This window comes from Schistocerca piceifrons, chromosome 5, assembly GCF_021461385.2.
Source record: "Schistocerca piceifrons isolate TAMUIC-IGC-003096 chromosome 5, iqSchPice1.1, whole genome shotgun sequence".
Taxonomy (NCBI): domain Eukaryota; kingdom Metazoa; phylum Arthropoda; class Insecta; order Orthoptera; family Acrididae; genus Schistocerca; species Schistocerca piceifrons.
In genome coordinates, this window is record NC_060142.1 from 473,060,645 (window position 1) to 473,074,494 (window position 13,850).

Consider the following 13,850-nt stretch of genomic DNA (forward strand, 5'->3'; position numbering starts at 1 on the left):
TGTTCTCTGAGCCGCTCTATTGTTCTTGGTAGTGGGGGTACTCCAAAGGAAAAAGTCACAAGGTGGTAGGTCAGGTGATCTCTACCACTATGCCCAATCCAGCAAAGTAGAAGTTCTTTGTTTAGGTGACAGTGAACATCAGTGTTCCAATGAGAGGGTGTCCCATCTTGGTGGAAGATGAAATTCTTGGAATCGGCAGTCAGTTGTGGAAACAGCTACAACTGCAACATCCATCAGTCATCTCACAGTAGAAAAGCGACCCATACAGCTTCGTCTTGTGACATTGTACAGGAAACATTAACCTTCAGTGAATCTAATTCATGCATCACAATTTCATGAGGTTTTTCAGTGCCCCGCATTGTGGCAGTTGACCTTTTCAGATAGATGGAAGTTGCGTTGTCGCCATTTTGTCAAGGCACTGCATTAGTATGCCAACTGGTGGGCTCAATGCAAACTCGGTGAGTTTCTGTTCTATTCTTGCATCAGTCATATTTGTATATGTAATACTTTGTAAAATACAGAACTTTGAAAATGAATGAATCATTTGTAGTAGCCCTGTATATACATCATACTGCCAAGCACAACTGTTTACTGCATTGTTAGCCTGGGAGACTCCATGCCTCCACTTATAACAGAATTTTTTTCTTCTAATATACAACATTGGAGAGAGTGAAGCTGTAGAATTAAGCAGTTGATTCAAACTGCTGACAGAGGCTCCCTGCAGGCACTACTGTTTCTAAAGATAAAAATGTTCTTTTATTCAGAACATTTCTCGTGGAAACATTGGCAGCTGTGTATACAAGTACTGTTTTCAACATCATTTTGATCAAAAATATACTTACCAGTTGTGCTAAGGACTCTATCTTCAATGATAGATTTGTCAGCCACAGTACATTTTGTTTAATGCACCTGTGCTCAAGTAAATTATGTCAGTCGGAAGCAAAAACATGGAACTGCGTTACTGTGGATTCATTATAGAAGAAATACAGTTCATGTAAGTGGACGGTTTCAGCCACATTTCATTTATAGATGTTTTTAATCTTGTGAAATAATTGCTTAAAACAGAGCAGTTCTCAGCATATTGAGAGGTTTCAAATGTAACAAAACTTACTCAAAGAGGACAGACCGATTAGTTATTAGAATGTTGAAGACCCTTTCCCATAGGATATTTTTCTGACAGAGTGTTGCAATAAGTTTACATGATTAATTTTTGTCCACAATGTGTGTTTAATTGTGTTGTTTACATCATCATCAGTAGTCTGAAAGTAATGTAAATTTGTAGACATTAGTTATCACTATCTGTTTGCATTTTGTTCTGTATTTGCTTTGGTAGACTAATATGGCAAAAGGTTTAATGCTGATACCATTAGTATAGAAAGCTGTAATAAATTGTTTCCCAAAACACTTGGCCTTAAAACATGTTTTTACTCTTTCAGGATTGTGGTATGCAGCTTACAGATGAGCCAGATAAACGTTGTTACCCACTGGATGGTCACTTGATGTGCAAGTCGTGTCATATTCAGCGCTTAAGTCACCAACCAAGGCAACTTCAGGTTGTGCAGCAATTCAAATTGACAATTTTGTATTCATATCTCCAACTTTCATGTGAGGCTTTCACATTATTTGCTTCTATTACAGGGAGTTCCAGCAAGTTATCAGTATCTGGGTTAAAGTACACACTGTGTACCCATTTTATGGAATGTTGATTTTACATCCAATTTCGTTCAGTCTGATGCAGAAGAAAAGCACAGCTGCCCAGATATTTCATTGTACGATAGCTACGTGGCTTAAGTATAAGTGTTACACTTTTTGTGAAAATATTCTGTTAAAATATGTTTAGCGTAAAACTTAGACAGAACCTGAGTCTAGAGTGCTCTAAAAATGAACCACTTTTTTAAAAAATTATGTGACTCGTGTGTGTGTGTGTGTGTGTGTGTGTGTGTGTGTGTGTGTGTGTGTGTGTGTGTGTGTGTTCAGCTCCTAGTGTCAGAGATTGTATTGCACAAGGGAGGATTAGTGAAGTTCCTCCAGTAAGTCATACCATCGGGTGACCTACAGCTCACTCTTTCAGACTACAATAAATTATGCATTAAACTACTAGTACAGATGTACCTATAATCATTACTTATCTTAGGACATTCAGATAGCCCGTACTGATGCATAAAAGGCCCTATGATTATAGTCATTTATGTAACATTCCTTATCCAGTTATCTACAATACATGTGCATAGATTTTTTAGACCATCGTGTAAATAAACGGATTTGTCAGGGATCTTACAATTAGTTGAGCAACAGGCAGATCTGTGGGAAGTAGCTGGCAACAGCACGGTAGACACACATGTGATATAACCTACACCAGCTGAGGCTGCATCATCACTGATTTTGCAGGATACAGTTTTGAAGAAGTGACAGGTATTAGATTACATTACTTGGACATTTGTAGTTTCCACTTTTTTTTACCCCCCAGCATGGGATACAATTCTCGCTGCAGATGCTATAGCTATAGGCTTCAGCATTTACTTGTTTCAACCTAGCAATACACATTTTCTTTCATACTGCTGTTCCTTATTGTGTCTGGTATGAATATTCTAAAGTTTGCAGGAGCACTACCAGCCTTGATTTATGCATCAATATTGGTTTGGAAAATTACTCTTTCACACTTCAGGAAGTAGTACCACATAGTGTTAAGACCATTCTTTCATGTTACACCTATTGAAACTATTTTTGAAGGCCATTTAATTGTCTGGCAAATTTAAATACAATCAGTACAGCAAAAAATTTTGGCATTTTCAAATTAAAAAGACTGCCCTGTACTCCATAATAGATAAGGTTTTCATATTGTGTAAGGAATGATAAAGGGAATGTTTACTTTTACTGTAATAAACACATGTAGAATCTAATTCACTGTAGTCTGCTATAGCAAGTAAGGCTGATTAAAATTTTTGCTTAATGCAGCTACAGAGTATGTTCTACCATGAAGTTTTAAAGAAATTGTTGGTCTGTTTAAAGAAAAAAAAAAACTGCCTATGTCTGTACAATTATTGAAAACACTAGACTCAGTATATAAACATGCTGTAGAATAAATAACTTTACATAGCACATAATGTCCTTTCTGTGATATGCATAAGCAGGTTCTATGTATTTGGTTGTGACACACAACTTTATAAAGATTAAACAATGTAAGGCAATTAAGCAGACCATTTATGCGTCAATCTCGAAGGGAAGAGCTTTAAGTTATCTGTTCATTCCATGATACACAGATGCATAAATGGTTCATATGTGTACAAGATGGAAATGGCTTTATATTTTTTGTATAAAATATAATTACTTGAAAATAAAGTGAATTTATTTAAACACTGTACAAATTTACAGGTATTATCTACAAGATTTCACTCAATCAGCTTATTTCTTACTACTTCGATCCCTGAACTCACGCATAAAAGCTTCTCCTTTTTCCTTAAGTTGGTCTCTCCTCTCTTTTAGATTTTCTTTTCCCTCTTCATACATCTCTTTCAACTTTTCCTTTGGAGGAATTGGCTTTATGAGACCCCATTTTGTAAGATAATTTATGGACACAGTAGTTCCACCTGAAAAAGTGAAACACAAGCATATATTATGAAAACAATGCATTCAATCTGGTTTGCACCTCTGACATTAAAATTGAAAGTTCACTAAGGAAGTAACGTTTTCTATCTCAATTTAATGTTATATTTTACCTTGAGTCATGTTTTGCTGACCTGGCCAAATTTCAGAACGAAGAATTGAACCCAATACCTTGAAATAAGTTTTTCTAATTAACTGCTCCATCATTTTATGAAGTGTAATGAAAATTACAAAGAGTTTCTAAACATCTTGGGGCTCTAAATTATAATTACTAACAGAAATCCTTCCAAGTCAGTCAGAATAATAATTTCAGAGAGCTTTAAAGCTGCAACGTAATCAGTTGAACTAATAATAGGATAGAAATTTTATCCAACAAGTGGTAGTCAGGAAATTCTAAGGAGTTTTGTAAATATGTTGGCTGATGCTGTGTATGGCAAAGATACACAACTGCCTTCTGTTACAAATACCATAATGAAATGATTTGGTGACCAATAATATTGTTTCTTACATTTGCGGAATACCATTCACATGGTCTTATCTTAATCTTGAGTATTTCTACCAAGTTTCATATCAATGATATTAAAATTGTTACACAGCACTACTTACTGCCTTTGTTCTTGATTAGTGAATTTTACAAAGGTCCCACCTTCATTACTCAATAGCCTGTTAAGCTGAACGAACCAGAAGTAGTTGATATTAACATGAAATAGCGAAGGCAGCACAGGGACAACGTGCGATACAAATCCTTGTATAACACTTCAGTTTAATTGGCAAGAGGAGGATAAAAATTGAGCTTGCAAACGGGATACAGACATACATTAAGTACAAAATAGTTCAGAAGAAATGGCTAGAGGAGAAATACAGCATGTACGACTATGGATACAACCTACAAGAAAATTAAAAAGAAATCTGGGGGAGGGGGGGCTCAGATGGCAAGTCAGTCGTGAAGAATAAACAAAACTGTTATAGTCCATCCTTGTCACCTCTAGTAATGTCTGTTAACGTCAAAAATGCTGGGTTGGAGTTCACATTAAACAGTAGCTGCCCCATAACTGGCTGTGTAAATTAGTTTTTGTTTGGAGGAAGGCAACAGCATACCACTTCCAATAGGACCATACCTAGTAAAGCACTGTGATGTCCACCCTTCAAGATGGTGATAGCTTTACCTTTTTCTTATAAAAAAGAAATGAATACCGAAGACCATGTTACAGAAGAGGACACAGATGACGGTGACAGCACTGGAAAAAAAAAAGATGAAACATGACACCTTGAGCAGATGCATTCCTTCTGAATTATGAACTATTAAAATCTTTGGGAAAACCAACCATGGCAGAACCACTACGCCCAGTATGCAAGATAGGAGACAGGTGAAATACACTCAGCCTGCAAGAATAATCCTTAATCCAAAGAAGGGATGTTGTGTGACAGTATGCTGCAGCCAGGACTTTATTAGGTACCTTAATTGAGGTACAATATGTCACCAGCCATTTTTTTAAAATTTGGATGTGATTTCCTGTATTATTAAATAGTTTCATAGCCACTGCATACTGGATCACATGCAGCTAGACGCTATGGTCATGGCAATGAGTCTAGCTGCATATTGTCTACATAATTTATTATAACACTTCCGTATGATGCTGAGCCTGCAGTGGCTTGAAAGCTAATTACTGGTACAGGAAGTAAATCATTTCAAAACTCAAAAAGCTAGTGGTTGCATAATGTACTCAAATAAATCACCAATTTAATTCAAGTTAGAGTTTGCCATTCAGAAGCAATAGAGTGTTGGTTTGGTAATACTCCTAACTCACAGTATTTAAGAGAAGAATGGAATGAAGGTGAAAGTTATCTAGAACGGATAGCAAAAGCTGTCTAGATGAAGATCAATTTGGGTTTCTGAGCAATGTAGGAGCTAACGAGGCAATAGTTATTGTACAACACACCCTGTAAGAAAAGCAACCCTACATACACAATATTTGTAAATTTAGAGAAAGCTATTTCCTGGAACACACTTTACAATTCTAGAGATTACAAGGACAAAAACATTATCTACAACCTGTGCAGAAGCCAGACAGCAGGAGAAGGCATAAAAGGGAAGCAGTGATTCTAGAGGGAGTGAGTGAGATAGGATTGTTGTCTATGCTTGATGTTAGTCAATCTGTACACTGAGCTAGCAGTAATGGAAACCAATGAGAAATTTGGAAAGGAAATTAAAGTCAGGAGAGATGAAATAAAAACACGGCTTCCAAACACATTATGATTCTGTCAGGCAGTAAAGGTCTTCAAAAGCTCGGCTGAACAGAATGGATCATGGTTTGAAATGGGTCATAAGTTGAATTAAATCAGATAATGGAGAAAGAATAACACTAAATTTAGTAGCCGAGTATTGCTATTTGGGCAGCAAAATAACTGACAATAGCAGAAGTAGAGAGGACACAAAATGCAGACCGGCAATAGCAAGAAAAGCATAAGATTTTTAAGATCTGAAGATGACAGTAATGTCTATGGAAACTGGTTGTCTTAAATAACGAAATATTTTATGCACTCTATGCTGCTGAATGTTTTTTAGAAAGTTTGAGATATTCTGGCAATCACTGTTAGCAATCTAACCCATCGTTATCCACTTCCTCAAACTATCAGTAAATAAAATAAATATACTGTTAACTTCTTGGCATGGAGAAAGGCAGCAGCTTCATAATATAGTGAGCGTTTTATACTGTCTTATGTCAGCTGGTGTAAAACCAGTCTTATGTTTCAAAAAGAGATGTAACTGATAGTTCATCTAAATCTGAATAATCTAAAAGTGAAATATTTGTTTAGTAACAAATTTCATTGAGGAAAAAAATGACTTTTGTCCACTTAATCACACATTTGATGAGTCACCTTCGGAACACAGCTACCAAACAGGGAATGATCCAAGCATTCTATCATTCTTCATGTCATTTTTGATAGAAGTTATTGTGCTGAGAAGGTTTGACACACAACAGTGTCTATTCATTTCTGAAGTACAGAAAAGTACTAATACATCATAAATAATGTTTGATACACAAAAGTAAATGAACATCCAGTTATGATTCTGAATTAGCAATTTATAAATACATTACCTACTGTTTAACTGATGCACATCTTGTCCTTTGTAGCTGCCTGTGAGGCAACTGTGCCATAAAACACAGGAAAGGATGAACATTTTGTATTATGTCTGCTTGATTTAAAAGTTAGGTTAAAGTTATGAAATATTACTAACTATTTGACAGAGAAGTATGACACTCATTTCCAGTGGACAAGAAAATATCGAAAATTTACAAAACAATTCACCAAATGTTCTAACATGACAAGACCTATTTTGCAGATTGTTAACACAATGTACTTATTATAGATGTGCAATCTGTCCTCCTCCTCCTCCTCCTCCAGTGATTAAGCACTTACTGTAGCACCATACAAAATAACAGGATAATTCTAATTACAATTTATCATTGACAACTTTCATCCCTCACACGAAAGAAAACAGTATAATCTGATCACAAACAGAAAGTAAACGATGATGTGTGATCCAAACAGACAATTATGGAAGTGTGGTTCTGCCTTAAAAATGAAGAATTTGTGTTGGCTCAACACCTAAAAACATGTTTTGGTGGAATATAACTGTCATCAGTGGGTTCATTTATTTTCTGTCAAATATGATGTAAAGAAATATATACCATGCAAAATTTTACATATTATTTGTCATAAAGTAAATGAACCTGCTGAAGATAGTGAAATTTCACCAGAACATGTTTTTGGGTGTTTAACAAGAATAATTTGTTTGCTCAATTCATAATTGTGTAAAATCAATGATTTTTATTTCTTTATTTAGTGGAGCAAAGAATACATCCAGGACAGTAGTTGTTATTGACTTGCAGCTATGAAGGAACACTAAACTGCTGACATGCACTGGAACTATTGGAATGGGTTACCAAAATTGCTTCACAAACTATTGAAGCAAAAGGGGTCTAGAAAATTCTTCATATCTGCAACAACTGTTAATTTGCAAACCACCCTCCAACTCAGAAATCAGTTTTTATAGGTATCATGATGTCTGTGACAAATCTTAAGAGTGACAGAAGGAGAATCACAGAAAGTACTCCAGAAATATTCAGCACATGGCAAGGCAGGCACTAGGATAGCCCAGCCCACATTATTCTAGTGCAATAGTCATTTTATCGATATGTATTAATAGGGACAGTAAAATATGAAGAAGAATCAGTACTCCAGCAGTGGCTGAGCAGTGCTTTTGCATAGTGGTAGCAGTCAGCACAGGCCAGGGTGATGCTGTTGTTGCTGGAGTACTGTTTTACTGTCCCTGTTAATGAAAATCGATAAAACGAATATCGCACTAGACTAATACTTCCCACCTAGTTTGGGTGTCACACGAAAGACTCTTAGGAGAGACATCATGTACATAAGAAATCAAAATGTTATTTATACATTTATATACCATATGGTGCTCCAATAGGTATAATAATAAATATGTGTATTTGAAAGCAAAATTGTGTCAAAATTTCAATGTATCCCCCCCCCTTCCCATACATACACACGTACAATACCTGTGGTAGCACACACTAAACGAATAATACAATTGCATATACTTGTTATATGGATTCCTCACCAACAAAATACATGATACATCTGGAGTATCCTGTCTAAATGTGCATATACAGAAGTTAACATGATTCTAATAGTTTCCATGCAGCTCTTGATGGAAAGTGATGTGACAGGGATAAATCTTTGTTGACGGAGAAAGCATAGGGCACTTGCCTGATTCATGCCACTTCCTCGTGTGATTGCTTGGGAGATAATGTGCGGATCAACTGCAACAGCAGCAAGAATATTAATTTCCCCCTCTTTGTTGTCACTTGTCCCCTTCTGTCAATTTGTCCAGGTGTTACACTACCACTTCCACATAATTGGTTGAAGAGGTTGATAAATAATTGTCGAGAGGGCTGACATATATTGGGATATCTTGCCGCATACGTCTTACAAGAATGAACTGCAATCTTCCCACTCTCCATACATCATGAGCATGTTGGCTTTTTCCGCATTGGTAAATCCCATCATTCACTCATGACCTACAGCTTGGACTGTCACACACTAACTGAATAGCAAGTCACAAAGCACTCAAAGAACACACAAACACACTGTAAGCTTGTAAGCATATGAAACAGGTGTCAGTGTGAAAACTTCGCACACTATGATATCTCATAAAGGACTAGGACTAAGACTCCTGCAACAAACACCACTGACATTCTAATTTACCCTACTTTTAGTTTGTTAATATCAACAGGCATTGCTCCATATAAAGAAGTGTATGTTTGTACAAGAAATACACTACAAGTATTATTACAATCTGTTTATTGGCTAAAAATAAGAACCCCTGACTACCAATCCATTCTGTGAAAGCTGCACACTGATAGCACTTTCCATTTCCGCAACATTTGCGGTGCAAGTTTCAGGTGATTCACCATGTGCATATACACTAATCAGCCAGACCATTATGGCTACCAACATACTACCGATATAAACCCATTTAGAACTGCACGACTTGTTGGTTGTTTGAGCAGAGTTGTGGTGAGCGTCTTCAACACTCGGTGAAACCAATTATCAATTAAATTTGCCAACAGCTACATAATACAGATGTTATTTTATTTTATTTTGGCTACTTGCAATCTAGTCTTTGAATGAAGCATTTGGGACAAGACGACATCCAGAAGTATATGGCATGTATCAGTTATTTTTGAGAGATGCACATGGGGCCTGAACACGGTATAGTTGAATGCCGAAACTGGTAATCAAAATAAAATAAAATAACATATCAATTACACAGCTGTTGGCAAATTTCATTGATAATTACTTGACCAGGAAACCATGTCCAGACATTGTGGGCTTCAGTGGCCACCTGTCATTACAGATGTCGGACGCTGTGGACTGGGCAGACTGGTAAAATAGGGCAGGTGGTGAACTATGGCAGAACCGACATCAGACATTAATGCTGGGCACAGTACAACTATGTCCGAACACACAGTGCACTGAACACTCCTAATGTGAGCCTCCGCAGCCAAGCCATATATGTGCCAATGTTAACACCACGACATCAGCAACTACGACTGAGGTGGGCATGTGATCATTGGCACTGGATGTTGGCACAGTGGCAGAGCATCGTGTGGGTTGATGAATCCCAGAACCTCCATCATGATGATGAGAAGGCGTGAATCCATTGTCTTCCAGGTGAACAGCTCCTTGACACTTGTACTGCGAGACACAGACAAGCTGGCAGCGGCTCCATTATGCTCTGAGGAACATTCACACAGGCATCCACACGTCCAGCGGAGCTCGTGCAAGGCACCATGACAGCCAAGGAGTATCAACACTGGTTGCAGGCCAAGTACGCCCCCTCCCCTCCCCCACCTCGTCACATCTGAATCTGATCAAATACATCTGGGATGTGGTTCAATGTGGCATCAGAACTCGACAACATCAGGTGTGGTGTCAACTCCCTCCAGTGACCTACTAAGGCCTCACTGATTCTATATTACGATGTGTCGTCGCTGCTATCTATGCCAAAGGTGGACATATTGGCTATTATGTAGGTGGTCATAATGTTCTGTTTGATTACAGTATATACTGTATGGCAATCTAGTAGGTATATAAAAACGCAAGTATTTGAATATAATGTGTCAAAATTTCAAAGCAATCTATTCTATGATTTACCATTTTTAACAAACATACATTTACAGCTGCATAAATAAAAATGTTTAGTTTGCTCAAAATCTTAAATCTCCAACTGCTATGAAATTTTGACAGCATGATGCAGAGGGAGGAAGGAGAAGGTGGCATACAGAGAGAGGGTAACAGAGGTGGCAGGAGGAGAGGGGAGAGAAGTGGGAGGAGAACATGGACAGAGAATGGGAGGGAGGCAGTGGACAGAGAAAGTGGGAAAAAAAGAAGAAGGTTGTGGCCAAAGAGAGGAGGAGGAGGAGATTGACAGAGACGGGCGAGAAGAAAATTAGAATGTGTCTCCAATTCCCACACATATTAGAAATGTGTGCTTTCTCTTTTCTGTCTTTTCCATTTAACCAGACTGAACCACAGGAATGAGTGGCAGGAACAGCTAGCAAATGAAATAGCTGAGGAAACATCATCCAAGTTAGAAAATTTAATATGCAAATATGGCATTAGGTCAATTCTAAAAATTAAATAAAGGCTGCAATCTGTGATGGAGAGCTTCAATTTGAAAGTGTGTGGTTTATACAGTGCGCCATGCAACTGCAATGAAAAACACTTCAGGTATGCAGTCCATATGATGTCCGAGGACTGCACTAAAACACAGGACAGAAACTTACAAAAGACAGAGATAGCAAAACATAGCCTTACAAAAGGGTTATTATCAATTTTCAAGACATCAAGAAGTGGTCATACAAGTCACAGTTCCTTTTATAGCAAAAATAGCTCTAACATTAGTGGAGCCCAGTAATGGGCATTACAAGACCAAATACTCACAAAGAGCAAAAATTAAAGATGTTACACCCAATATGTCAGGTGGTATTGGAGAGTGTTCTCAGATTCCTTTCTATATTTACTCCGTGAAATGGGTGGGAGAAGGGGGGGGGGGGGCGGGGGCCTCTGTACTTCCTTCACTGCCAATTTACTAAATTTATGCATGTGAATTCTCCAAGGTTATGTCACTCCACCTACAATACGCAAAACCACCGCTATATGAAGGCTACATCAGTCAAGCAGTCCATCATGAAACATTTCAGAGTTACAGATGTAAGTGGTAGTAAATTGAAATTGCAAGACAGTGAAACCATGGAAAGGTGACAAATGACAATGTGCAGGTTGGGGGCTCATCCACTCTGTAAGGCAAGATAAGCAGCAGTCTGATGCAGATCTGATAACAATGCTGGTACAGGTACAAATGTTTCGGAGCACATCATTAAGAGCAGATTGTTGGAAATGGAACTCTGCAGAAGATGTGTTCCATGTTGACCCAACAACATCATCAATTACAATTGCAGTGAACAAAGGATCACTGAGATTTCGCCATGTATCAATGGTAACATGTCTCCTGGTCAGATGAAGCATGTTTCTTGTTGCACCCCAGGTTGATAGTCGTGCCTGAGTATGCTGCCATCACAACGAATAGCTGCTCAAAACCATCATTTCATGAGCACAGGTCGGTGGCAGCAGAATTGTGCTATAGGGTCAATCACTTTGAACCTATGGCAGTAATTGAAGGCACCATAACAGCTTTGGACAATGTGAACATTACTATGGGCCACGAACACACTTTCATGCTTGAAGTCTTCCCTGACGGTGATGGATAACTGTCCATGATACATGGCAAGAACTGTGTTACAGTAGTTCAAGGAGCATAATACTGAATTCATGTTGATGTCTTGGCCACCAAATTTGCCTGACATGAACATGATACATCACATAAGACAGGACCATAATTTACAAGAATTGTATGACCTGTGCAGAGACATCTAGTGCCACATAGCTCTGGAAACCTATCAAAGATTTATCGAATTCATGCCATACGGAAAGGCTACTGTATTGCATTCCAGAGGTGGTCCAATGTACTATTCAACAGGTGGTCAATGTAATGTTTTGGCTCGTAAGTGTACATAGTTGAAGCAACTATATGGAAAAACAGAATTTTGTTTTAACACAACTCTAAAAATTTTGTGATATTTTTTAAATAAAAATACAAAGCTTTCAACAATGGATTTCATTGCCATCATCAAGAGTGTGTGTGTCTATTAAAAGTTGTCAAAGTACACTCCATCTGTTTGATAATCCAACTCACAGTACTTTGAAGAATGGTTTAGAATCCACGTCTGCTCAGACCAGATACTGTACTTACCTCTGAGACTGAGTTAACACTAGAACTGTGGAATCATTTAAATTGGCTGTTTTGAAATTCTTTCTAGAACAATACATAAAATAAAGAATAAACAACCACTCACCTGTAGCCAACTAATGTGTGGTACACAGAAACATGCAATTTATACTAACTTTATAGTTTTTGTTCTTTTCCAATGGAAGTACACGCATTAACATAACAAACAATCCAATACAGACTCCCATGGCCACAGGAATCTGTAGTAAGTTTCAGAGCACAAATCCAATGGTAGTGAAACAGAATGACAGGTAGAAACTAGTAGTGATGTGTCCAGAGAAGTTAAACCAATAGCCGTTACAGCAGCAAGAAAAACTACTGCATCAGAACTAACTTGCCATTCAAGAACAGATGGTAAAGACAGGGAGGAAAAGGTAAGTGTCAGTTACTTTCACCACTTTTTGATGGCACAGGATGAGAGATATTGAATCAAATTGTGAATGCAGTTAGAAGACTCTAAAAGAAAGTGTTTTACACCAGACTATTGAACAAACACCACTGAAACGTTGAACTTTAATGGTGTGTGTTCTGGGCAGCTCTCTGTAAATGACATAATATTAAAACAACATTCCTTCTCAGACTATTGTTACATTCCATCCTGGATTTTCCATTGTTTGATAATATTAAAACATAAAATATTGGGCAGAGAAACGAAAGCCCAAAGTTAACTTGGATTTGTATTTCTGAGCTACATGCACTCACTGCAATTTTGTATGCTTGTGTCCTTCCTTATGCCAAGGCAATTGAAACTGATACCTTTTGTTCAGAAAACTGGGAACCATAGTTCTCTCATAATACAATGTCAAGACATATATTATGAGACATTATGAAATTACTTACATTTAGATACCAGTGAACAATGGTCCACAAGACTGAAGAGAGACAGTTTCCTTTGGCAACAAAAATTAATTTTATTTATTATTTAAAAGTTTTACTGAAAATGTTCCCTGATTTACAGTATGGGACAACACTTCACAACTGTATAGCTCGACACAGGATTACATAACAGAGGGTTAGTAAGTCACATAAATTTAGTATCAAATTTGAGTTAGCAGAAAATATCTGTTCAATGTATTTTCCTACTCTGAAAAGAATGAACATTAGCCAGAGAATCAAACCCTTTCTAAATATATTGTACTGAAGCTTATTCCTTAGAAACGAAAGGAATGTGACTACAGATAATTTTTTCACTTCTTTGCACCTGGACAAAATATGGAAGAGTGAATATATAAGCTTTGTGGGTACAGTAAACTGTTGGGGAAGAAAGATACAAACTTCACTGACAAGGGAACCTCCCCATCGCACCCCCTTC

General features: G+C 37.5%; 2 protein-coding genes across 3 annotated transcripts in view; one reads left to right on the forward strand and one right to left on the reverse strand.

Annotated features, from left to right (window-relative positions):
• The window catches only part of LOC124799247 (LIM domain-containing protein jub), a 207,093-nt gene extending 203,739 nt beyond the window's left edge, over window positions 1-3,354 (forward strand). Inside the window, exons 8-9 of the mRNA XM_047262791.1 lie at window positions 1,437-1,553; window positions 1,639-3,354. Coding sequence (XP_047118747.1) covers window positions 1,437-1,553; window positions 1,639-1,671 — 150 coding nt within the window. The 3' untranslated portion in view covers window positions 1,672-3,354. The remainder of the gene's footprint in view (window positions 1-1,436; window positions 1,554-1,638) is intronic.
• LOC124799248 (uncharacterized protein C18orf19 homolog A) overlaps window positions 1-13,850 on the reverse strand; it is a 68,825-nt gene that overhangs the window by 3,513 nt on the left and 51,462 nt on the right. Inside the window, exon 4 of one of the 2 annotated variants that reach the window (XM_047262792.1) lies at window positions 3,414-3,587. In XM_047262792.1, the coding sequence (XP_047118748.1) occupies window positions 3,414-3,587 (174 nt within the window). The remainder of the gene's footprint in view (window positions 1-3,413; window positions 3,588-13,850) is intronic. The other variant, XM_047262793.1, reaches the window with a different exon arrangement.